The 24,314-nt window shown below is 43.6% G+C and overlaps 1 protein-coding gene across 4 annotated transcripts in view; it reads left to right on the plus strand.

Annotated features, from left to right (window-relative positions):
• The window catches only part of MAPRE2 (microtubule associated protein RP/EB family member 2), a 92,890-nt gene that overhangs the window by 25,909 nt on the left and 42,667 nt on the right, over window positions 1-24,314 (plus strand). Inside the window, exon 1 of one of the 4 annotated variants that reach the window (XM_052788477.1) lies at window positions 3,777-3,851. The exons of 1 other annotated variant lie outside the window; for it this stretch is intronic. Coding sequence is in view for 2 of the 3 variants with exons in the window: in XM_052788476.1 (XP_052644436.1) it covers window positions 6,622-6,740 (119 nt within the window). In the remaining variant the exon portion in view is untranslated. Of the gene's footprint in view, window positions 1-3,776; window positions 3,852-6,502; window positions 6,741-24,314 lie in introns of those variants that run through there. 2 more of the 4 variants (XM_052788476.1, XM_052788478.1) reach the window with 2 other exon arrangements.

A 24,314-nucleotide genomic window follows, 5' to 3' on the forward strand; every position in this document is an offset into this window, starting at 1 on the left:
ACTCTGACAAAACAAGCCTGGAAAACTAGTTAACACCTCGGTGCAAATGGAAGTGGTGATGGTAAATGTGGAACAGCTCTAGCCAAATAATTCCGTTTAAATGCACGTGAGTGAGCCACGAGTCAGCTTCCTGCCTCAATTCCTTTCAATCAGTATTAAAGGCAGAGTGAGACAGTGGAGTCCAAGCACTTATTGATCACAGCTTCCATTTACAGGTTTTCAGATGAAAGCAGCCTCCCAAGGTGTGCCTGAAACTCTGCTATTGCCTGGTGGATGTCACTGAACACAAATGTAACAGACACTAAAGAACTCAAAATTTTGGTTTGGTCTGGAGTTAGTGGAAGTAAAAACTTCTTCTCTTTGGAACCATCCTTCACGGAGTGTTTCCTGCTCTCACTGGAGCTTTTTGTTAAGTAGGAAGTGTTGACAAAAATGCTTTGGATATTCAGTGTGAACTTCTTATGTTTTAAGTACAGAATCCTTTGATGTATACTGAAGAGTGCTTCTTTCTAAATAGGAATTTGGGCTTTTTCTTTAAAGCAGCTGGATTTAGCTAAACCCTGAAAGGGTTGGATTTAATAAATGTCCACTAAACCTATTTATTAATTTTAATCTAACAATTAATATTAAAAGTATGCAACAGTCTTAAAATATCTCTTTTATTCAAGGCTTTCTGAAATCCTGTTTCTGAACAAAAAAAATCCTGGTTTTGTAGACATTGTAGATTCAGATTTGAATCTTGAAATAATCCTCTGATTTCTATTTGATTTCTACAGTAAGTATAAAAGGTAACTGCTGCCTTTTTAAAGAAAAATACCCACAGGCTGTGGCTCTTCAAGACCTCTCTCTTTAGTGAGGAATTCATACACTAATGGTCAGATTGGATTTGCAGCTTGTTAGGCCAAATTTTCAAGAATGCTTAGCTGACAAAGACCCCAAGTTTTATTTTACTCTTCTTCGCAGGCACAGAACACTTCTTAAAATATTAAATGTGACCTCTGAAGTATAAATATGTCCGTATATTTAAAAATAGACTTGAATTACCTCATAGGGATGTGGTCCATGCACATTGTGTAATTGGGACAGCCCTCTCTTTCTTTCTCTTTATCTGTCTCTCTCCAGGGAAGGCAAATAATCAAGACTTTGCTTAAAGTGGCAACACTATAATCCCCAAGGGTGGGAAGCTCATTCTTTACCTACAGGATGTCTGGAGTGATAAGTAGCCATTTTATTAAAACTCATGCAGTGTTTCTTTGTCCTGACAAAATTATCATTTGCTGTTTGGTATAGTGAGTTTAAATGCAATGCGCCCTGAAAGTTAAGGCATAGAATGAAGTAACAGGATGGAGGTGGGAGAATTTATTCAATGTTGTATAAACAAAGAAAGCCTATAAAATTATAGTTTTGAATTTTCACTTGAAGTGATTTTATGCCACAGTGGGAGCTTTCCTTTGGCCTGATCAGTGAGGTTGACAGTACGTCAGTGAAACGGGAAATGTGAGTTGTTCTGCATAATCCAGATCAGCCTGAAACTTATCATACACCACATCATATCTGATATACATTCACCATGTTAGTAACATTGCTGTTGCTAATTCTTTTATGGATGTTTCTGTGTAACAATTTATCATTACAGGTTAGAACTGTGCGCTAACTTAGGCTGGCACAAGCCAGTGCTCTCTAATAGACATGCAGATACCTCATTTGTACTTCCTGTAGATAACATGCAAATCTGGATCTCCTAAGTCTTCTGTTCTTAATTTACTAAATGAAATTTTTATTCATGGTGTATACTGTCAGAAATTAGGCTGATTCTGATGCAGCCTAATTAAGTACGCTCATGGTTATATCCATCTTACTGAATCTGCTCATGCTGGGAATAAAGTATGTCTATGTAGCTTAATGAACTGGGGCTTCCTTGAACAAGCAAGATGTGCCCAAGACCTAACAGAGTAACTTTTTTTTTAGCTCTTCCTGATTCGCTTTATTCACTTATTTGAAAATCTAAATACTGTTGGCCAACTCCTTCAGGGAGAGCCTGTTTCTGCACAGGTTTCTGATAAACATGCACACTTGAGTGCTAGAAATAACTTTGATTTTGCTTTACAGTGTGTAAATATGTTGCTTTGCAGAATTTTGTTAATCTTCATCCTGATAAAAGAAGCAGACTACATTGATCAGACTGCTGCTTTACAAAAGCTGTTGCTACCTTCTAACTGTTTTTTTGCCTGAAATCTGGTTTTCTCATTCTCTTTCCCAGTGGAAAAACTGCATTTGTGACAAGAGTGTTCATGAAACCCATCTGAACAGTGAAGTACATGGGCCAAAATTATTATACTTGCATGGTGTTTGCTACAGTGTGAAGTTGTAGCTGAGGTGTATTCTGAGAGCAGTGCAAGGAATATCACACAGATTCCTTTACAAACTTGAACATGAACAGAGATGTCAGAGATGAGGGATGCTCATTGGCCACTCTAGGGTTAAATGCATTTTTCTTGATCTCACCCCCTATCCCCCCTGCGAGGTTATCCAAGCACTGGGGACTTTCTGCAGTCATTAATTGTATTTATGCTTTGGCTATGTCACATACAAAGCTCCCCAAAACTGTGTTTCTTTTTTTATCTTCTGACAAATCCATCAGCAGAAGTCTCTAGTGTGGCCATCACCTCTGTTTTCAGAGGCTGTGCATTGGGTACTTTGTATCAGCGTTAAAATACTCATAATTTATTTCCACATTAGCTGCCTAATATAAAATTCTGGCTTGAGCATGCCTGAGGTCTTTCTAACAATGCATTTTGGGCTTTTAGGGGATTTCACTCTCAGGTGTTATAAATCATGCTGCATGGCCTTTTTACTGCAATAAGTGAGGCCTAGAGCAAGTAAGGAGAGAAGAACTGAAAACAAAAGCTCTGAGGAGGGAGGAGCAACCAGATTTTGGAGAAAGACTTTTAGGCCTGTTAGAGTGCTCACTGGTGTTCGCTCTACCCGGTTCACCACAGCAGAAATCAAAGGACCGGAATGCATGCGCTGGGGTAGGGTGCCTTTTTCATCTTCGGCACATCTGGGACTTGCTGTATTCTCCAGGGGAAGCGTGGGATCACCTTGTAGCCAAAGTCGGGTGGCAGGCAAACGTGGCACGGGAGCGGGTTCCCCTGAGAGGATGTGACATCTCCATCCTTGGAGATGTTTAAGATTTGGCTAGACTATGATCATGTCACCAAACATGACCTGATCTCCTGCTGGTGATGATCCTGCTCTGAGCGAGAGATTGGACTGGACAAGCTCCATAGGTCCCTTCCAGTCATTGCTTCTGTGGTTCTCAGTGCTTGAAGATCTCTTACATCAGGTTTTGTAACTCAATCCTTCAGCATTAATTGCTTTCCTGGCTCTTTGCTTAGTCTGCATATCACTTGTGAATACTAGATTTCAGTACTTTCAATGTACCATAGGTGGGGCTTTTCTATCAGCACCATGCCGACCTTTTATTCTTCAAGCTGCTTTTCTATTTGTATGCCTACTGTGTGTAAAATCGATAAAGGCAGCACAAATGCACAGGCAATAACAGCAACAGGTTCCTCTTGTTCTGTGTCCCTGGATCCACATCCGAGACCTCTTTGCTCAGAACGATGGAAGTGGGAAGACGACGCTGGTGGCTTCCTGCACATAAAGAGTCATGTTTGTGGGCCACGCAGTGCTCAAACAGAGATGTAAGTGGAGGGAATGCCACGCATGTGGAATCTGTATTGCATACTGTCCCCCCCAGGCTGTGCTAGATCAATCGAAGAAGCATGTGCTTTTTGAAAACCAGCACAAAGCTTCTCGTGCTGAGGCCTGGCTCAGCCTCTGTAAAGGTAAGGTACTGCGTTGAGGCAGCGTGTGTCTTCCGAACTTGAATCCTAATGCAGAGGCAAGAAGGGGTCTGAAGTGAGGCTGCTCTGCTGTCCTCACCTGCACTTCTCTCCCTGTAGCTTTGCCAGTACATGTTTCAAACAGTTTTGGAGACTTCAATAAAGAAGCTTCTGTTCTTTGCCACTGGTGAAGAAATAAAAATATTTTTACAAGTTAAGGTAGCAGAGTGTTTTACTGCTTGCTGCCTAGCAGAGCAGGTAGGGTTATGTCTGGCAGCTAAAGACCTGCTATAGATTATTTTTATATTCTGTCACCATGCAGCGTTTCTGGCTTCCCCATGCTCTTGAGTGTTACTAAGGCACTTACTGGCTTTTTTAGCAGAATGTATTTTGTTGCTTGTTTTGAAAAAGACAAAGGCAACTTTCTCCAGTGGGTTTACTGTTGCCAGATGACTGGAACATTTTTCAATAAAGTATGTCAACTGCAAATGTCCATAGGTTGCTTACTGCAAGCGAAATTTGAGTATATTTGAAAACCCAGCAGAAAGAATAAATAAAATCTCCTGTCTTGGTGTTCAGAGGACCATGGCAAATTGGCAGGCTAATTTGAGTTATGTTAGAGATTTCTCTGTGTGTGTGTTAATGTATACATCCGATTTAAAACCAAGTAGTTTCTCAGCGGTCCAAATGCTCTGCCGTTGGTGTTTAGTTATTCAGCTTACAAGCTCTCTGTGAATCCAGACTCTGTATCATGAGCATAATCATGTAAACTAAGCTTTCGGGAAAGTGTCATTTCAGTCTGAAAGGTTAGATAACGATTAGTTAAAAATTTGTAAAATCACTTTCTTCATGCAGAAAAAAATCTGAGGTATAAACCTGATCAAACTCATACTTCAGAACTTTTAAGTTTTAATAAAATATCAGCATGTGCCTCTGAGAACATATTGGAAATACTCATATTGCTTCCATTTGACCTGCCACCTTAAAACTCTTTTAAAAAAAGAGTTGGATTTGGGGGTGCTTTTTTTTAAGATGTTGGTAGATCTGCCCAAAGATTTTTGCTCTTTGGCATCTAACAGCCTTGAGGTCATACAGAGCTGTTTAGAGACTGTGCCCATAGTTGCTCTTGCTGGTTTCTGTTCAGAGAAAACAGTTTGTGAACAATTGGATGGTTTGTTTTTCTAATGTGGTAAATGTGTGAGTTTTGATCCACCGTTGCGACACGAGGGTAGGTTTTACTGCGGTGAAGTTCAGATCTGCTTCTGAGGATGATTGGTGTTGCTCTGTGGTTAATGTGAAGCTTTGAAGGATGTTGCTGTTTAGGCAAGGGGAGATACACAGGGGGAAATGGACTGGGGGCAATAAGAAACCCTTTTAAATGAAGTGGAGGAAGAGATGGGTCGTGTGAATGGTGGTGCTAACAGAGCTCACGGTGCCAGCAGTTCAGTGCTACTGCCTTGGCAGAGTTTTTCCCTCCTTGTTTCTGATCCAAGCAAGATTTTAAAGGACGTGCCATTGAATGGTTCCTCTGCATAAGCCTGAGAGCAGGAGAAAGCTGGAAACATGCAATGCAGCTTGGCAGGTGTTTTACTGTGCTCTCCATTGAAGCTGTAAGCAGGGATACAGAGCCTGGTAACTTGGACATCCTGGTGCTTAGGGATGGGAGGGGAGGAAATCCAGGCGGAGTGGCAGACACAGGAAAAAAAAAAATAGCATCGATCAACTTAGACCTTCTTATGCTTTTTTACGATTAGGAGTCCATGATTTCTTGCATCCTGGTATTCTCATACCATTTAATATTTATGCACATTCTTGTTAGCACTGTGACTACTGTATTAAACACAAAACCCGTTCTTGTGAGCTGCGGCCGGTGGAGCTGGCAGGCGAGGGCAAGCTTTGTGTGTGCAGTGGAGGTGGCCATTAATTACTCCAGGCACACCAAAAGGGAGGGAAGACGTTAAGGGGAGCCGGGCGGCGTTTCCCCGTTCGGGTTACCCCGCTGCCGTCTGGGCAGTGTAGCAGCGCAGCGTGCTGGGGGGGGTGTCTCGTTTATTGCTAATTGCAAAAGCTGGAGCCCGAAATAGCTCCCTGGCGTCAGGGAAAGGAGGGCGACGCTGAGCCGTCGGGCTTCGAGGTCTCTCGGTTGTTCTCCTGGAACCAGGGCGAAAGCGTTGCCGCCACCGGGAGAGGTGGGCAGAGGCGCGGCACGGCTTCCCCCCCCCCACCCGCCGTTGCTGGAGGGGAGAAGAAGGACGTCTTCCTGTGCCGCCCACGAGTGTGCAGGGACACGCGCGGAGGCGGCGGGACAAGGGCGTGGGGGCGCGGGGAGGGTGTGTGTGTTTGTGCGTGCGTGGGGCTGCCCCTAGCGCTTTGTCTGCCGGCACCGAGAAGGGCCGCCTAACAGCTCGGGCCGTCCCCGCAGCCCCGCCACCCGCGGGGGACGGCGGATCCCCCCGCACACACGGGGCGAGCGGCTCTTTGTGTGGGGGCGCGGGGCGGGGCGGGCTGGTCGCGGCCCGCCTACCCCCTCCCCTCCCCGGGCGCGGCGGGGCGGCCGCGGCGCGGAGGAAGGCGAGGCGCGGAGTCGGCCGGTTACCATGGCGAGGGGCGGTCACGTGGCGCGGCGGCGGCGGCGGCCGCGGCGGCGGGGCTGACGTGCGCGGCGGGGCGGAGCGGAGCGGCGCGGGGCGGCGCGGGCGGGCGGCGAGAGCTGGGCTGCCGCCACCTTCCGCACACCAGCAGCGCGGGGCTCTGCGGAGCCGCGGGAGCGCCAATGCCCGGACCGACCCAAGCCCTGTCCCCAAATGGCGAGAACAATAACGACATCATCCAGGATAACGGGACCATCATCCCCTTCAGGAAGCACACGGTGCGGGGGGAGCGCTCCTACAGGTACTGCGGCGGCTAGCGGGGCGGCGGCGGCCGCGGAGGAGGAGGAGGAGGAGAGGGGGGGGCGGCTGCAGAGCGGGGGGCGGTTGCATAAGGCGGGCGGGCTGCAGCACCCCCCGGTCCTCATCCCCCCCTCCCCGCCCCGGCGGGGGCGGACGGGGGCTGCGGCGTGCGGCGGAGCTCGCATTGTCCTGCTGGAAAGCGTTTGGGGAATAGGCGGGATGTCTGCGGGGGCTCGCCGCTCCCGGGCGGAAGAAAGGCGGTTAAAAAAAATAAGAAAAATAATAATAGTAATAAACACCCAACAAAAGGGAAAAAGGGGGGGGAAAAAGGAAGGAACGAGCAAGCCCCGCGCAGGCGGCCAGCTCCCCCTGGAAAGAGCCGCAGCACCTCGCTGCGGATCTCGGAGGCGGCGCCGTGCGGGAGGCGGCGGCCGGGGATGGCGGGCGCGGGCAGCCCCTGCCCGGCCGCGGGACCGCACCGGGCGGGCGGCGGGCACCGCTCGGCCGGGGGGGCCGGGCGACCCCCTCCCCCAGCACACCGGTCCGGGGGTGACAGCCACCCCCCGCTCGCCGGGCGGGGGTGACAGCCCCCCCCCTGGTGCTTGCGGCGGGGGGTAGGGGGCGGCTCCATCCGCCCCAGCCCTCCCGCCGGCCGCAGCCCCATTTTGTATTTATTTATCGTTTTTCATTTGGGGGGGCGGGGGGGGCACGTCCTTTGTCGCAGTTGTAGGCATTTTTGATGAATCGTTTGGCATGCGTTGCTGGCAGCGCTTCTGCATTAACATCTCTGACAATATGTTCCGGCAGATAAGCTCGTTAAAATTGTTTGCATTGTTTGATAAGGGTCGCGGCGCAGCCTGGAACGCAACTGGTTTTATGTGCTCCCTGCTGCCGACTTGAAGGGTGATAATACGGCCAGTAGCTCCCCTTATGTTAATATACAGTTATTTTAAATACTGCCTGCATGACAGCAAGCAATGCGTCTGCAGAGAACACGCCCCTTAAAGCTGATTTTCAAACAGCAGGAAATGATGCTGCTTTCAAATATCTGACTAAAGTGGCGAGTTGTGCGCTCGATGAGATGAAAACAAATGTAGATGGCTTGGCTTGTTCGTCTAAAGAAAATCACAACATTTTTTCTTCTGCTGAGGACTAACAGAGATGCTACCGGCACAGCTGACCATTAATAACCTTAACAGTGAATCTCATTGTTGATCACGCACTGACGGGTGATCGTGAAATGCGTCTGAGATCCAAGTGGTTTGTTTGAATACCACAAAATTTAGTCTGTTCCCCTCTCTGAATCCATTGATACTTTGTGTAATGAAGCCCCAATACGCACATTTAGCGCAAAGTAGCAAATTTGCTTTTGTAAAGACCTATTTCTACTTGTAGAAAGATTGGAGCTCTCACTTCCTGTATCTGAATTTCAGCTGAGCAGTACAAGATTCTGTTTTAAGAGGAAAGCTGTATTTCCATCATGCACCTAAGCAGAAACATAAAATAGATTTGAAATTAATTATCATGCCGTCTATCTTTAGTTATTCTGACGTGTGTCACAGGTGCTACTGATTGCTATCTCACTGCTTTCCTTCAGAAGGGTTCTTTGGAGAACCTCTGTTCAATGGGGTTCTCCAGTATCCTTTTGTAATAGGTTTGTATGTAATTTTCTGCAGCCATCAACAAGTCAGTTTTCTTGTCCTTCTGCCTGTCATATCATGGATTGAACTATGTCTAGAAAAGACATTTTGCAAGGCTGCTGTGTCAAGCATATGGTGACAGAAATATCACTTGCCTGGTTTTCCAGAAACTGCGAAGTTATTCTGCATCTGAATAGCCTTTCATCCAGAGGAGTACTCCTTAGTCTTGTAGAGCTTTGCGTCCATTTGTATCACTATCTAGAGCAATATAAAGGAACATGGAACCACTGCTGCTAACGTTTCATGTTATTTTGGGGCAGTAAATAAGTAAACCAATTCAATATATTAAAAAATACGCCTTTAATGCACAAATAAAAATTTCCACTGGGGAATCCTATTTAGGTTCTCTTTGCCTTGTGGAAACCTACCCTGATCTTACAGAGTCATGGCACCCCTATCTGTTGATTTCCTCTTTTCTCCAGGGGGGAGAATGATACTTAATTTGTTTTCATCTGTAGCTCCAAGTACTTTATGAAGTAAATGTCAACCATAACAGAAAGGAAACCTTAAAGAAAATGTGTGAAAACTGTGGTGAAACTTCTTCTTGATACCAGAAGAGAATGGGCTTTTAACTTCCATGAAAACCTTCAGTAGCTAGACTAGTTTGGTCCTTGCTAAGTTTGAGTTGCAGCAGAAGATCACTAAATAGAACAGATAAATACCATCAGTATTGTGCCGACTGCCACGCTGGACTGTTGGTGCCATGCTGACTTTGAAGCAGAGTTACGGAGCAGCCTGCACAACTTCACCACATGACACATCAGGTTGCTATGCCTCTGATTGTCGGGCTGGTTTGTTCCATCTGTACCTAGAAATATGGAATAAATATGTCATTAAACACAGCCTGGAGCGTGACATCAGATCAGCAGTTGTACAGGTCTAGAAGTACGTACTTTGCTCGCAATACGCTTCTGTGTAGTACAGCTTTGCTCTTAAGTTAAACTGCATCTGCTACATGCATAGAGGTTCGGTATTTGCCTTTTGCATTTCTGATGTTACAGGAGAGAGAGGCTTTCTCATTTTACTTCTTTTAACATGCTCTGTTACATAAATATTTTAAATCAGAAGTAGTGTTTGTTGATCAGAATAAATTTGTGTTTACCAGTTTAGATATTCTCAAACCTAAAAAAAAAAAAAAAAGAAGCTTTACTGTTTCAAATACCAGCTCCTACCAAAGATTTGATATCCAGCTTCTGAAGCAGATTTTAAGAGCTGAAGTTTATACCATTTTACAGCCTAGGAAGCTGACGTGGAAGGAGTTGCCCTAAGTTACCCACTAAGTTGAGGACGCAGCAGGGAATTGAACCTGTACCACATGAGTCCCAACCATGTGCTCCGCATGCAAAGCCACAAATAGTTTTCTGAAGTCTTCCAAAGGACATATTAAATTTTGCAGACTGGGACATACAGGCCCGAGGTGTTAAGTTTCTCATCCAACCTTACTTAGCTGGTAAATGGAAACCAGGCACTTTGGTACAAAATTTAGTCACAGGGAGATGTTACCTTTCAGAGTAAATAACTGTAATCAATCTGTATTTCTCTAGTGAAATGCTGTTTCAGGTGCTCCGGATCGAGAGACTGACTTTAAAATTTGGTTGGAACTGAGGTGTCATTTTGTTGGGCCAAAATAGATTTGGGCTCATTTCTGAGAACGGTGTTACATTTAATTATAGTTTTACTTGCATGTTCAAAGACAACTGAAAAAAATTCAATGAGAAACCAAATCAACAGCTGTGCGGAGAACTTTTTTTAAACGGGGCATGTGTGCAGTGCTTTTTTGCCAGACTCCAGGCATCTTATGCAGTTGATCAGCTCATATTTTTAAAAGTTAGCTAGCTGTACAAAGAGTTTGAATATTTCCAGGTTCGAATGGCATACCTAGCCTAAACCACTCCGGTCTAGAAGGGACAAACTGTTGTACCCTCCTTTGCAGGATACCGTGCCTAACTTTTGGTTTATCTACGTGCTGCTGGAAAAATGGTTTTCTGGTCCTGCGTACACTGGCTATATTTAGTTTTATACCCAGAACTTTCATGAGGCTGGGGGAAGGAGACTGACCTCCTGATTATTTTTCTTCAAATCACTAAGCTAAAAGAAACTAAACCAAAAAACCTCTTTCCTATCTATGAGTATATACATTTCTAATGGTATCTGTTTTAAATATTTGGTTTTCCTGAGTGTCATCTTCCTTTTAGAAATCATTGTTTAAGCCACTGCTGCGTGATGGTGCTGTGCATAATAATGAAAGCTGGAGGGAGGCAGTGATTTCCTCACCCGCCGCTGAAATAAACTGTGGGGTGTTACAGACTGTATCTGGCCGTCTTTTACTGCACCATGAGCTGATAACTTCCACGGTGAAAGTCGAGATTTACGTTCTAGCAAAATCTGTTTTGGTCTTTGCCTTCCCAACTCGTGATGAATTGCCGGACGCAGGCTGGCCCCACACAGCAGAGAGCATCCGTCCTTCTGCAGGACGCGTCCCTGCCACTGTCCCTGGCGACTCTGTGCCTTCCACACATGTGCAGCTTTACTCAGGGTACGAAGGGAGACTTCCCGCTTCGCCCTACTCTGGGCAGAAGGCATTTCTTGCTCTAAAATTAGATTGCGTTGAATGTGGTAAGCAGGTAATTCCACTGAAGTAAAAAAAAGACCATTTGTGTTGATAACATTAATATGTGAAGGCCCAAGCTTGCTGAGAACTGGGAAGACGATACAGAGTAAAAACAGTGAGTTGTCTTCTCACTTCACAGAATAGACAGGCATGACTGTTTTCACCATCTGGAACAGTAAATGCTAGTCAAGGCAAATGCTACTAAATATATTAGTAACTGAAACATTATTTTCAGAGGCATTTGCTCTTGGCCTAACTGCTCCTATTGCAGATTATGAGAATTTTGTCCTAGATTTCACTGGAAGCAGGAGAAAGGCAATAATAAATGTTTGTTTAAAAAAATCCCATAAATCACACCCCATAAATTTGGCTTGAGCTTTTCTAAAAGTGGTATTTGTGATAACCCCCTTGTCTGTCAGGCATCTGGATTGCAACAAGGTAGTTACTACCTATCCAAGAGAAGACCATCCTGATGACTTACAGCCAGCAGCTACTAGCCAGCATAAGAGATACCATGCAGAAATCTTTCCTTGGTTCCTCTGATCTTAGGTACACTCTATTTTCTCTTCTTTCACTTTCATAAAGCTGGCTTCCTGTCACTGCCACTGCTGCTGCTCTTTAATCTTGTTTTCTGATTAGGGAGTACTCTGCCTAGGGAGAGCTGTTTTGGTGAGTATCTTCTGCTGGGCAGGTCTAGCTCTCAAAAAGTACGGGGTGAAACTGTCTGAAGATAACTGGGAATCACATGTGAGTGCACGTAAATGGCTTGGAGGGTTACGAGGATGACTCCGCTCAATAGTGCATCAGTAGTTTGAAGCCTAGATAGTCCATGCCTGCATTATTGGGCTACCTCTCTTGACCTGGATTTAGATCTTCCTTGAAGGAAGTATCTTCACAATGTTTTGGGAGTTGAGGATATTTGTTAAAATCAGGGGCTGAGAGAGAGGTGGCTTGGGGGGAGGGCCGAGAGGGGGAAGGAAGAAAACAACACTCCACAGACAAACCAGTTTGTGTAAGGAAATGAAAGTAACGTAAGTAACATTCAGACAGCACCATCTTCTCAGCTTGCACCCAAGTGTTCTCACCAAAAAGGTCTGAGTACACCTAATTTGCACGCTGCCTCCGTGGGTTTCGGAAACATCCTGTAGGTGGGAGGCTGCGTTTTGGTTTTTGTCGCACGGTGTGGTTTTTTTAAACTACCTTGTTGAGCTGCATAGCAACAGCAGTGTGTTTCTGGCATATTAACAACAAAAGGAGAGAGTTTAGGATATGTGAGAACTGAACCTGATGCTGTCACTTTTAGAAATAGACATTTTGGCTTCTGCCTAGTTTCTTCAATCTAGCCTCCCTGGAAAACAGGCAGTGAAAAATATGTTGGATTGTGAAAGAAAGGTGATTTGGAGGTGGGGCTGTGGACCCAGAGAGCCTGATTAAAGCTATTTCTTTGAGTTTTTCCTTTGCTGCATGAATGGCTAATTTGAGGGAGATGCAGCTACCTAATGACAAGCAGGCTGGACCACCAGAATGTTCTCCCAGGTGGCGTACCTGGACTAACCTTTTGAGATATAAAACTTGTTTTGGGACGCAGTAACAAAAACTAAGTGTAGTAGGTCTACATTTCAAGCCTTGACATTTGAACGAGCGACTTTTCAAAAATATCTTCAGAGGTTCTGTTTTGGGGGCTTGGGCGGGGGAGGTTAGTTTAATTTGACAGTCTTTTCTCCTTCCTCATGCCCAAAGCTAATTATAGCAAAGGCTTGGTAAGGAAGAAGATAAATCGTGTGCCAGCTTTTCATTTTGGAGATGCAACTTTCAGCCTTTGTTTGATAATTGAAAACGAGTGGTCTCACCACATCTGTTCTCAATCACGCAAACCACTGAGCGGGATGGCACGAAGGCTGCAGCGCGGAGTAAGCGCGATGGCAGTGGCAGGGAGACTCGCGCTGCACCGGGACAGTGTTCAGATACTTGCGTCCTCCTTGCTCCCTGAATCCTGACCTCCGGCTAGCAGCACTGATCGCTCACTTCCAGTATCCGTGCTAGGGAACGTAAATGGAAAACATCCGTGTTTCTTCTGTGAATGGTGTTAGCTGAGCACTGTGTAGCTGTTTGGATCTTGCTCAGATCTCTGCTGCCTGACTCACTGATAAAGCATCTTCTTCATATTGTTTCATTATAATTAGGTGGGAGGGGAAGGGCAATATCAGCTGTAAAAGTTTACTGAGCATGCATTTAATTGTTGGGGTTTTAAAAGCGGCGGCTTTTTTATTTTTAACACAATTCTGTTGTCTTCATGCTATCCCATATTTAATTCAGAATGAAAGTCTTGCCTGTGATATTTTGACAGAAGCTTGTCTGGTTTTCTGGTGGTATACGAAGTTATTAAATATTTGATAGAGAAGGCTCTGTATAGTGAAAGCACACCCATTAAATGGCTCAGCTTAACCACTCCAAAATAATTTCTTGTTTCCCATAGAGCGCACTGTTTAGTGAAGGGGTGCTTTTGTGTTAAATCTGTTTTTTTGCTATGCTATCCAAACAGGAAATGTAAACATTCATCAATGAGCTGAGACTTAAGGATGTAGCTTCTGTAGGAAATCCTACAATTGTGCCAAATTGTCCTGCCTGGAGAGGAGTATGCCGTGCAGGTCGTGGTCTTGATCTTCTGGCCTTGCGTACGGCTGCCTTGCGTTGCTTACTCGTGTTGGCTGGGGGAGGGAAGGGGTTTGAAATATGGGTGAGGTGATGGAAGATGGAGACTGTGAATCTAGGTCCTGCATGGGTGGAGGGGCAAGGACAGCTTGGTGTGAGCTCGTGTGAATTTAAACAGAAACTTGGAGTGGTCTGGAACAATATTTAAACAAGCTATGCAAACTGAAAAATTCTCGGCTTGGAGTTTGGGATTTCTTCTGTGTAAAATGGGCCCTTCTCCAGTGTGGCAGTTGACAGAGTAAAGGAATAGCTTATTTTGCTCTAATGGTATAGTGTAAAGCAATGCTGTATGTCCTGTTTTTCCATATGGTTGTGTGTATTGTTTCAGAGGTTTAATTTTCAATATTATGTTTCTTGGCAATTTGGAACCCTGAGAGCTAGTTAGCGAGATCCGTGGGCTTCAGTTTTATCTTTTAGGAGTCACTCAAGTGAATATCCCCCCTACAGCAGGGTTCCTTAGTACCGTACAGATTTCCTACCCAAGCAGCTGTAATTATTCAGAGATGCACATGAATGCAAATTCTTGCCTGTCACTCTGGAATGCAGTGTTGATGCTCAGAAGGGCTTGCTGGCAATATGTATTAAACAATTTGGGGGGAATGATAATTCATTTTAGGCAAATTTTACATGGTTGTTATGCTTCGCTTCTTAAGGTTAATCTCTGTGTAGCTAGTCCAGTAATATCATGAGTAGGAAGCACTGAAATATTTGAAGTAGAGTATGCATTTGCTTTACTTATGGATTCAGTGGTATACAAATCATAGCTCATTAAAATAACCATAGAATCTGTGAGTAATTGTTTGTATGGAAGTGGAGTACGTAACCCAGTGATATGAAAGTCCCGCGGGAGCTTTTGTATACAGAAAGACTATGGTGTGTAGGAATGCTGAGAACATGGAGGCAGTGAAATGATAATTGGTTGAACAGAAGGGATACATTTTTCTAAAAGGACAGCATTCACATGTTAACAGCTGTTCTGCTGGAAACCTTGTTATGCAGAATGGCATTAATTATATTTTACTGAATTATTGTTTGGGGTCCATATCCCTCCTTGCCTGTATTAATGTTTCAAAGTTATGCAAGATGTAGATCCTGAATCGGGATCTGAAAACACTGTTTTCAGTCAACACATTCATGTTGTGCCAGTTGTCAGACTCAAGTAGGCCTAAGGAGTATTTTCTTTCTTTTCCTTTAATATATATTTCTGCCTGCAGAAGTTTGGCTCTCCAATGTACATTTTTAACCTGTGGTCCCCAAGTGTGAAATGAGTTTCACAGCAACGGGGATGCTGTAGAACTGCCTTGTCTCTTAAGCAGCTCTATTTTCAATATGGTGAGGTGGCTTTTTCCACTACCACCTTAAGCACCCCACCCCCCCCCCCCCCAATTGTTCCTGAAGTGCTACACAATATGGACCTGGTGGTGCTGGTGAACAAGATGAACATGAGTCAGCAGTGCGCTCTTGCAGGGAAGGCGGCCAAGCCCACGCTGGGCTGCGTTAGCAGGCATGTAGCCAGCAGCTCCGGGGAAGTGATTATTCCCCTCTGGTGCTTCTGAGACCACATCTCGCATACTGTGTCTGAATTTGGCCTCTCCGATTTGAGAAAGACAGTGACATACTGAAGTGAGCGGGGCGGAGGGCCACCAGGATGGTCAGGGGGCTGGAGCATGTAAGCTGGGTTTGGTCAGCCTGCAGAAGAGATTGCTCGGGAGAGGGGAAGATCTCATTGCAGTCTTTAGCTGTCTAATGGGGGGGTTGTAGAGGAGATGGAGCCAGGTTCTTCTCTGAGGTGCACGGGGAGAGGATGAGAGACAATGGCAGTCAGCAGCTGAAACGGGAGAAATGTCTTTAGATACTGGGAGAAAAAAATGTCACAGTGGGGACGGTCAAACACTGGAAGAGGTTACCCAGAGAGGCTGTGGAATATGTGTCCTTGGAGGGACTCGAAACTCAGCTAGATGGGACCATTGGCAGCCTTCTCTTGCTGACTGCTGTGAAAGGGAGGTTGGAGCAGGTATCTCTGGAGTTCCCCGCCTACCTGAGTTGCTTTATGATCCTATTCTGTCACTCTAACAGGCATAAACAGCTCTTGAGTTCAAAATGCAGCACACAAAACAAAGTAATGAAACCAGGTGCTTTAAAAGTGAAAGGAATATCATATGGCAACAAATTTAGTACTGCCACCAAGGTGAAATTGTCCTATCATCAAAGGTTTCAAATGGAAAAGAAAAATGTGTGTATGCAGTCTCAGTTTGACTGCATCATTTCAACTGTCTTCTAGCTTAATTCTTGCAAAAGCTATACTTCTGCTGCTGCAGTGTATCAATTACTTCATATTGCATTCTCTAAATCACTGGGAGCAACTTCTGCAATTTAGTACCCAGGAACGACTGAAAGTTCGTAGACACACACTAGAGTAAAGGGATAGTTTTGCTATGTCATAAAATTAATTATGTACATTGCAATTAGATTATGTCTTGAAGTTAAAAGCTGACAAATGACTCCTTCTGCTTTTAAGGAATTGTGTATTTTTTCATACAGAAAATATTAACATTATTGATAAGTTTAATCTGCAGAAAATGTTTAACTATGAGCACAGCTCTTAAACTGTGTCAGATGTGTGCTTAGTTTGACGTGCTTTTACAGGGAGTGGTGCAGAACTGTCTTGTCGCATGACCTACAGCAACACTGAGACGGTTGAGGAAACTAAATATTCACATTGCAACACAGGTTATTACCTTCTTAACTGCACTTATATGTAGTTGAAGGTAATTCAAGCAATAAACTTTTTTTTTTTGCCTTGTTTATTGTGGGAGTTGAACTTGGTAATGTCATCGTTTGCCAGCTGGAAGCAATATGCTTTAGGAATTGACCTCAAGATATTCCACGAAAGGAGGCCAAATCCTATTAAACAGTACATCTATGCTTCTCTTAGCTTAAGGTACAAGGCTTTACTGGGACTCGTAGATAAAGACTGTTGTAACTGCCAGTAATTCTGTTCTTAGAATCACAGTTGCATCAAAGCAGTAAGCACCATCTAAAGAACATTATTTGGGAAAACAAAGCTTTAGGCATTTCCCCCTTTAGATATGCAGGAGATGTTAAAAGCTAAAGTCTAAAAGAAAACACTGACTTCACAGACCTTCAAAGACCAACATGGTTGAAAAAATCAGTTTGGGGGAAGCTTTACTTGATGCTGGTAGTCTCAGCAATTGCGTTGGTAGTGCAACAATGGTAAAATAAGTTTGTGGTTACTGGCACACAGCAAGAATAATACATTACATAAATCACAGATGGTTGAGCTAGCGTGTTCCTAAAGGGCATTTTACTCCGTGAAGGATTAGTGAATTCTAGTTTTAGTTGCTCCAAAATTAATTTAGTAGTTAAGCAATTGCACTTAGTTCAGCCCTGTTCTAGATAGTCCTTGATAGGATTAATTCTTAAGTGCAAGTAATTTACTGGTAATATCTTGCACCAGAATAATTTCAGAGTGTTTCCTTGTCTGTTATAGTATTAACTCATGAGAATGAGGGAAGAGGTCAAGTTACTTTGGTATCGAAACCCAAAATTAAGTGTCGTGGCTGGTAGTGTTAACACTTGAAATCTGTATAATATTAATAATGATTTGTAGGGAGTTTATACAAGCCAAAGAGAGGATTATTTATTTGGGCCTATTTCAACAACACCGGAGATGTCAGAACTCTGAGATCTTTTTATTATTATTAGTCTAGCTTTCACCAGTGGTGCAGGGAGAAGTGGGGGAGAAGTTGAACACAGAGCCTAGTAAAAAGCTATATAGCGTGTTGGCCCAGTGGTCTGCAGAGGCAGTGCTGGCAGGGGATTTACATGTGGTTCAGGCCGCAGATGTCTGCTGGAGCTTGGTCCTAGAAAACTGCCCGCTGAGTGCCCCGCATACCCAGCAGAAAGCCCGGCACTTCTCCTTTGAACCTCGAACGGCAGCAGAGCTGTGGGAGCAGTGGCAGCCCTGCACAACCATACTAGAGCTTAATATTTTATGTTACAAAAATACACAACCATGTCTTAGAGTGATGCACCAGTGAAAGCAGCCAGCACGGTTGCTTCATCTGTTGTCACATGCTTGTTTACAACTGCAGGGTAAAGGTGGCTTAAAATAAATGTTGTCTTATACCGCTGCTCAGTGTCATCACCTTCCTGCCACCATGACTCGTTCAGGGCTGGAGCGAGGCTGGCTGGCTGCCTGGCAGCTCGGTGGCTCTGTTGTGCAGGCTGTGCTCCAGCACCTTTCCCCACTGGTCCTGGGATGGTTGCACTGGTTGTATGGGTGGTCACTGTGCTATTTCTTGTCCTTTCCTCGGTGTCACTCCAGGCGCCTTCAAAGTGCCTACTTACAAGGCTACTTTCAAAGGGCCGTGCTCCCTGCGGAAACAGGGAGTTGGACTCAATGAACCTTGGTGGGTTTTTTACTGTGATTCTAACATACATGTATATTAAGGTTAGAATAAATGTTGCAGTGCATAAATTGGTGTGTATCTACATTTGTTTTTAATGTAAAAGAGAGAAAAGTTGATGCATGGAAGTCCTTGTTCTCTGTATCATATTACATCACTTGTGAGTAGAAAAGGTGTATTGTAGTCCCTCTTCAGCTAGCACAGGACCTTTCCCATGAGAGTGCTCTCCGGGTTAACTTCGCATGCCTTAGACAACCAGGCTTTATTAAGCGTACTGCAGTCTCCCTTTAGGAAACGGCAGCTACGTGTTAGGAGAAAGGCATTGCATTTCCCCTTGTTTAATCCTCCTGTTTTCCCTTCTTCCCAGACTTGTCCTCTTCTGAAACTTGTGGATGCTCAGTGCCCGTCTCCTGCTGAGTCACTGCCTCGCTCGCCTGGCCCTGTGCGGGGGCGTGAGGCGCTTGGAGGCTGCTCAGGCCCCCCATCAGGAGGGCTGTATAGTATTACAAAATCTCATTTGCCATTACGTTATGCTTGGAGTAAATCGGCGTGTTACTTTAGCCTTTCACTTCCAAATGTATACATGTCAGGGAGGAGGAGAGTGGCAAAACCCCGGATAGGTCAAACCTAAATTCATTTGGTGACTTCATCTGACTCTAGTTGGATCTCATCCCTGCTGAAACTCCCAAGCCTGCCCACAGCGTTTTCTGGACTTAAAAGGCGGAACTGGCAGGAGTCAGGAGCAGTGGGCTGCCTGCCCTGCCAGAGCTGCTGCCAGGCTGCTGTGCTGGTGGTTTATGCCTCTGACATAGTGCCTCGGGGTGCCTGGCAGTGTTGGTCTTTCTTAATCAAGGTTTCTGATTATTTTTATCCCTTCCTAATCCAGGGCAGATGTTTCCCTGGTGTAGATGCAGGTGGCTGCTCAGGTGCGTGGCTGTATCCGCATTGTTTTGCCTGGGAGTTCGTGCGCTGCACTCATGTGGGGCAGTGGGTTTGGAGACAAGCTCTCCTGAGCTGCTGTCTTCATTTTCCAGTAAATCTGCATTTGCTAAAGCACTTGTATTTTTTCAGACAGTAGATCCTCAACTACTCATCCATCATCTAGTGGGAGCAAAATGTAGGAGGTTCCCCTGTTACTTGCAGAACCCAGGCTAGGAACTGAAGCTTGCTAAACATGTGCTGCTTCTCAGGGCATCCTTTCTCCACCATGATAAGTGCACTTACTTAGCACTGGTCTCACCCTGCTTTAAGGCATGTTTTTAACCCCTTAGAAATCCTTTAGTGATGTCTGCATGTATGCTTAGTAATCTGTTAGTTTCCATAAGAGAAAAAAAATGAATAAAAGGAGATTAAAGCTCCCATGCGTGTCTTGGTGAATTGAGACTTCGTTTCACAGAAGATTAAATTTTGGTTTATTCATCAGCTTTTTCAAGGTTTTTCTAGTTACAAAATGGTCATAGATCGTCTTCTGTTTTCTAAAATGTGTTTCTAATTGACTTGAGTTTACTATATAACCTGTCTGAGAATTCTTTTTCTATTTTTCTCTGAATCAACCTTTTTTTTTTTTTTTTTCCCCCCCACAATCCCCTTGTCTCTTGTGAAGGGTAGACTAGTTGCCAGTGTCTATGGTGAAAATTTTACAGGTTGATTGTCTCCCTTCAGGGCATCAGAGCAGCAATTCAAGCTTAAGATCTTGGAGTTGAAAGCCTTGGGGGGGGGGAGTGGGTAATAACTGTAAGTAAAAGCAGTTTATTTTTTAGCATTGCAGCCTTGTCATGCTTACATTCCTCTCATTCAGCCCACTTCAAAGGTATTTGTGGTTCTTCATTAATAAAATGCCTTCTTAATTTGTGGTAACATTCATTTTATACTGAAATTTGTGCATCCTTTCTCCATGTTAACCAGTACCTGTCTGTTCAGTGCCGAGCATTGCTATTGCTTTGTTCGACTATTCTAAGGTGCAGTTTGAGGGTGCTGTGCATCGCTGTGGTTCATTTCTAACCAGAGTGAGTATACCTACCTGGAAATGGTGGTGGCCAAAGACTCTAAATTGCTTCCATTTTGTGTAAGCTATTGATGTCTGCCTTTCTTGAACCTCTATCCTTTGTCAAGAATGTATTTTTTAGTTAGGATTTGTTTACTCATAGAAATTGATAATGAACCTTTCAGAGTATGCAAATACTTTCAGCCACAATTAAGATATCGTGTAGTTAAGTGTTAATATTGCATTGTACTTTTGGAGGCAAAGGTGAAGCCTGGAAAAAATAAAAGTGTTAGTATTGTTGTAGAGACATGACATTATGTATTACATTGCTATACAGTTTCAGTGGCAGCAGGAGTGAGAAGGTAGTAGGAGAAATAAAGAAATCTTACTTATGCTATGCAAATATGACTGGCAGATCAAAAAAATTAACTTCAAGTGAGTCAGTGAATGTGGCTTGTCCTCCTCAGGTGCCCTAAAATCTTCCAAGCACTAAATAATTTTCTTGGAATTTGTAACTGTTTATTTTGGTGAGCTACACCAATTTCATAACTGGTTAGTGAATAAACTGAAAACTATTTTGTAAAAACTATGCAGTAGACAGTGTAATGCATTGCTAGTTATTGGGCCATCTCAGAGGTTTTGGCTCAAATTGTGTATATTGTTTGAATACTTTTGATTGTGTTTTTCAGATTTGGGGGAACTGAATGTCTGAAAAAGAACCAGTATTTTTCTGCCTCTCAGATAAAATGTTTTGGGTTTTTTTTGTTTACTTCTAAAGCCATATGTGCCACAAAACAGAATTACCACCAGTCTTTTATAACAGTTATTCAGATTTGGGTCTAAACCAGTCCTTGAGACCTGTCATAAACATTTATGTAGGTCAGAACATCCCAGCATTGGCAGGCAGCCTTTAATTTAAAAGAAAAAAACTTGAAAATGCCCTAATCCAATGAAGGTAAATCTCTCTAATCTCACTTGCATTTAAACAGGGAACTGCGATGAAAACAATAGAAAATATGCTGTTTGTTGTGTTAAATGGTAATCCTGCAACATTCAAGCAATCACAATGTAGATGGATTGCCTCAGTCTTGTCTAGACTCTGTAGTATGCTTCACAAATCATTTTAGGTCTTCAAGTCAGATCCATGTTGTAAAGGTAAAATGGCATTCAGAAGTGAATGAGATAAATGATTTTTAACATTTCAATACTATTTAGTAACATGAGAACAGTGCACAAGAGATTTGACATTCAGCATTTTAAAAGGTGTGACTTTCTCCCAATATTACAACCACAGGATTATTTTCTCCTTTTCTTCTTTTTTTTCCATGGCAATACCTCATTGTGATTAATCTTAACTGAGTTTCTGACTAGATAGAGCCTTTATGTTGCTTGTTACAAATACCACTTCAGTTACAGCGCTCTGACGTGAGGGCTGTGGCCATGGCCATTGCATTTGCTCCAGGAGTACAGCCTAAGTCAAAAGGGAGAGTAAGAACAGTGTTTCAGCATTGCGCAGGAGCTTTTTGTGTTGTTTTTCTGTCCTCAAGACTCCTTTCAGTAAAGACAACCTCAAGCATAACTGGCCTCTAATGACTATGGCTAAGGCTGTATGCAGTGAATGTTAAAGAAGCAGGCAAGGTCCAGCTGCAAAAGAGCTGCCATTTCAGGATGATATGAAAGGATGAATTTTCCTTCTACAGGGATGCAGCCATGGAGGCTGGCAGTTTTCTTCCTTCAGGGATTTTTGTTTTGCAGCAGCTTTAATCTAGAAAGCCTTTCCAACAGGAGCTACAGCAGTCTCACTCAGCTACATCTTCGCCTTTCTGCTGTATCTTCCGCTTCAGTAATCTTTGGTGTGAGATCTTTTGTTTTACTGGCAGTATCTATCCTGATGCTATCAGGTGCCAGCTTCCAGAAGGCTCCTCTTTGTATTGTCACACAGGCTTTCTGCTGCATTTTAAAACTTAACATCATACCGTGCCTAATAGTACGAAACAGGAAGGGCTTGCAGGTTCAGAGGTGATGGCGTGTGATGAGTTTTTGTGCTGCAGATAGCATCATTGCTGTAATCCTTCCAGTCTTTTCGTTATTAGTGGTTTGTTGTAATACAGCTGCTGCTGGCAAAAACTGTTAGTTTCTCCCCAGAAAAATAAAGTAAATATGCCTCTTGCAAAACTGTCCTTAAACACAGCTGGATAGCACCTTGTAACAGCTGCAGTTATCTGTAGCAAAAGCAGTGGAAAATGCCCAATAGCTGAATGTTAAGTGCTGCATGTAATGCCTTAAAAAATTAATACTCCTTTGGGTGTAATGTTTACCATCGAACATGCTGAGCCAGTATATTTCTGACTGGGGAAACTGCTTAAGCATATGCCTGATTTTCAGCACCTAACTAATCCTCTGAACTCAGGTCTGTGGTGCTTAGTTGTGCGTGTGTGAAGTGTTTTTCTGAAATGGCCTGGACTAATATGTGAAGAGTCTCCTATGGCTTGTTAGTATTTATTGGGGTTTTTAGTTTCAGTTTCTTATAAGTAAAACAAGGGAGAGTCCTTTGTGGTTAGGCAGCACTGTAACAGCCAGAGGTTTTTAATCTCCACCTGTGTGCTCTGAAGTGGGGGATATGATGTGCTATCTTCAGTCTGCTTTTAGTTACTGTAGAATTGCCAGGCATCTCTATGAAAGTTGGAAGATCTCAAGTAGATTCTGGTTTTCAGACTTGTAATAAGCCTCATAGCAATCTTATGCTTGATAGCCTTCAGCCTAAACAAGGGAAAGCCTAACCAGTTGAAAATATAAATAATGTTATTGGGAAGAAATAGTGTATTAGGACATAGAATCAAGTTATTAGCTACTTGGCTGTTCACAGAGTACAGCCTGTGCATTTCCACCTGTCCAGCTGTTCTCTTGCATCACCTTACAGATGTTTATTAATACGTGTTTTGAATCTGGATCACATTTTTCAAAGCAGTTCAGCACATGGGGAACTGAGTCCTGGAGAAAACCTAGGCCCAGCTGTGGATGTCGTGCACAGGGGTTCTTGTTTGTCATCAAGCATGGCAGCTCTGCTACTTATGCCTGGTTGTTCTTTTTTTCTTCTCTTTTTTTTGTTTGGTTTTTTTGGTGGTGGTGGTGGTTTTGTTTTTTTTCTCCCCCCCCCCCCCCCCCCCCCCCCGTCTGTCTGTGTGGCAAACAGGATATGTGTGTGTCTGAACACTGAATTAGAACATGCTTACAGTAAAGGAAACCTTTCCCAGCTGAGTTTATTTAAAACATAACCATTAGGAGGGTGGGGGACAGAAGAAGCAAAGACATGGTGAACTCTTCCAAGAGAAGAGACCGTGGAAGGTTCAGACATATGTTAACAAGTCACTGACAATAAATGGCAATGGCATGTTATTGTATTTTTTAACAGAAATTCTGATTTGTTTTGCATAAGTTTGTTTAAAATTGCACTGATGCACCCTCGCACATACCTGCGTGTACAAAGGTGAAGCTATTCTCTCTAACAAATAGCCTGAACTTTCGTTTGACCCATAGACCGTAATAATTCATTTGCAGACACAGTGTAAGTTATATTACAGATATCCTTCAGGGTATCATTGTAAAACTCAAGGTTATTAATTTACTCACTGTTTCCTGAAGTAGAGTTCTCCATCCCATGCACTGCAGCAAAGTAGGTTGGTTGCTCTCCTGTCACTTGCAGGATAGGTATTTCTCTTTGCTGTTGCTTTTGGAAAAGGATGATGAGGAAATTTCTGCTTCCTTCCTGTGTGTAGATTTTCTTGATCTTTTTAACAGAGTAGACTTGCTGCTTTCACTACTGGTAGCTGATCATTGTTCTGAGTTCTGCCTGGCCTGGAGAGGACAATTAAACTTTGAAGTAGTGGCAATTACAAATCAGATTAGCTTTATTTCAGATGTTAGCATCTAAGTATCTTTAGCTTCTTTAGAAGCAAGTGGACTATTCCATACTGATCTCTTGGTTTAATAATAAAACTCACTATTCTGAATATTAAGTGAATATTAAAGTCACTATTAAGCTCTTTACTTGAGCTGATCTTACAAACAATACTGAACATGTTAGTTCAATAGTGACAGTGGTAGTATCTTTCTGTTAGCTTCTTATCTATATAAAAAG

Source organism: Harpia harpyja, chromosome 5 (genome assembly GCF_026419915.1).
Source record: "Harpia harpyja isolate bHarHar1 chromosome 5, bHarHar1 primary haplotype, whole genome shotgun sequence".
NCBI lineage: Eukaryota > Metazoa > Chordata > Aves > Accipitriformes > Accipitridae > Harpia > Harpia harpyja.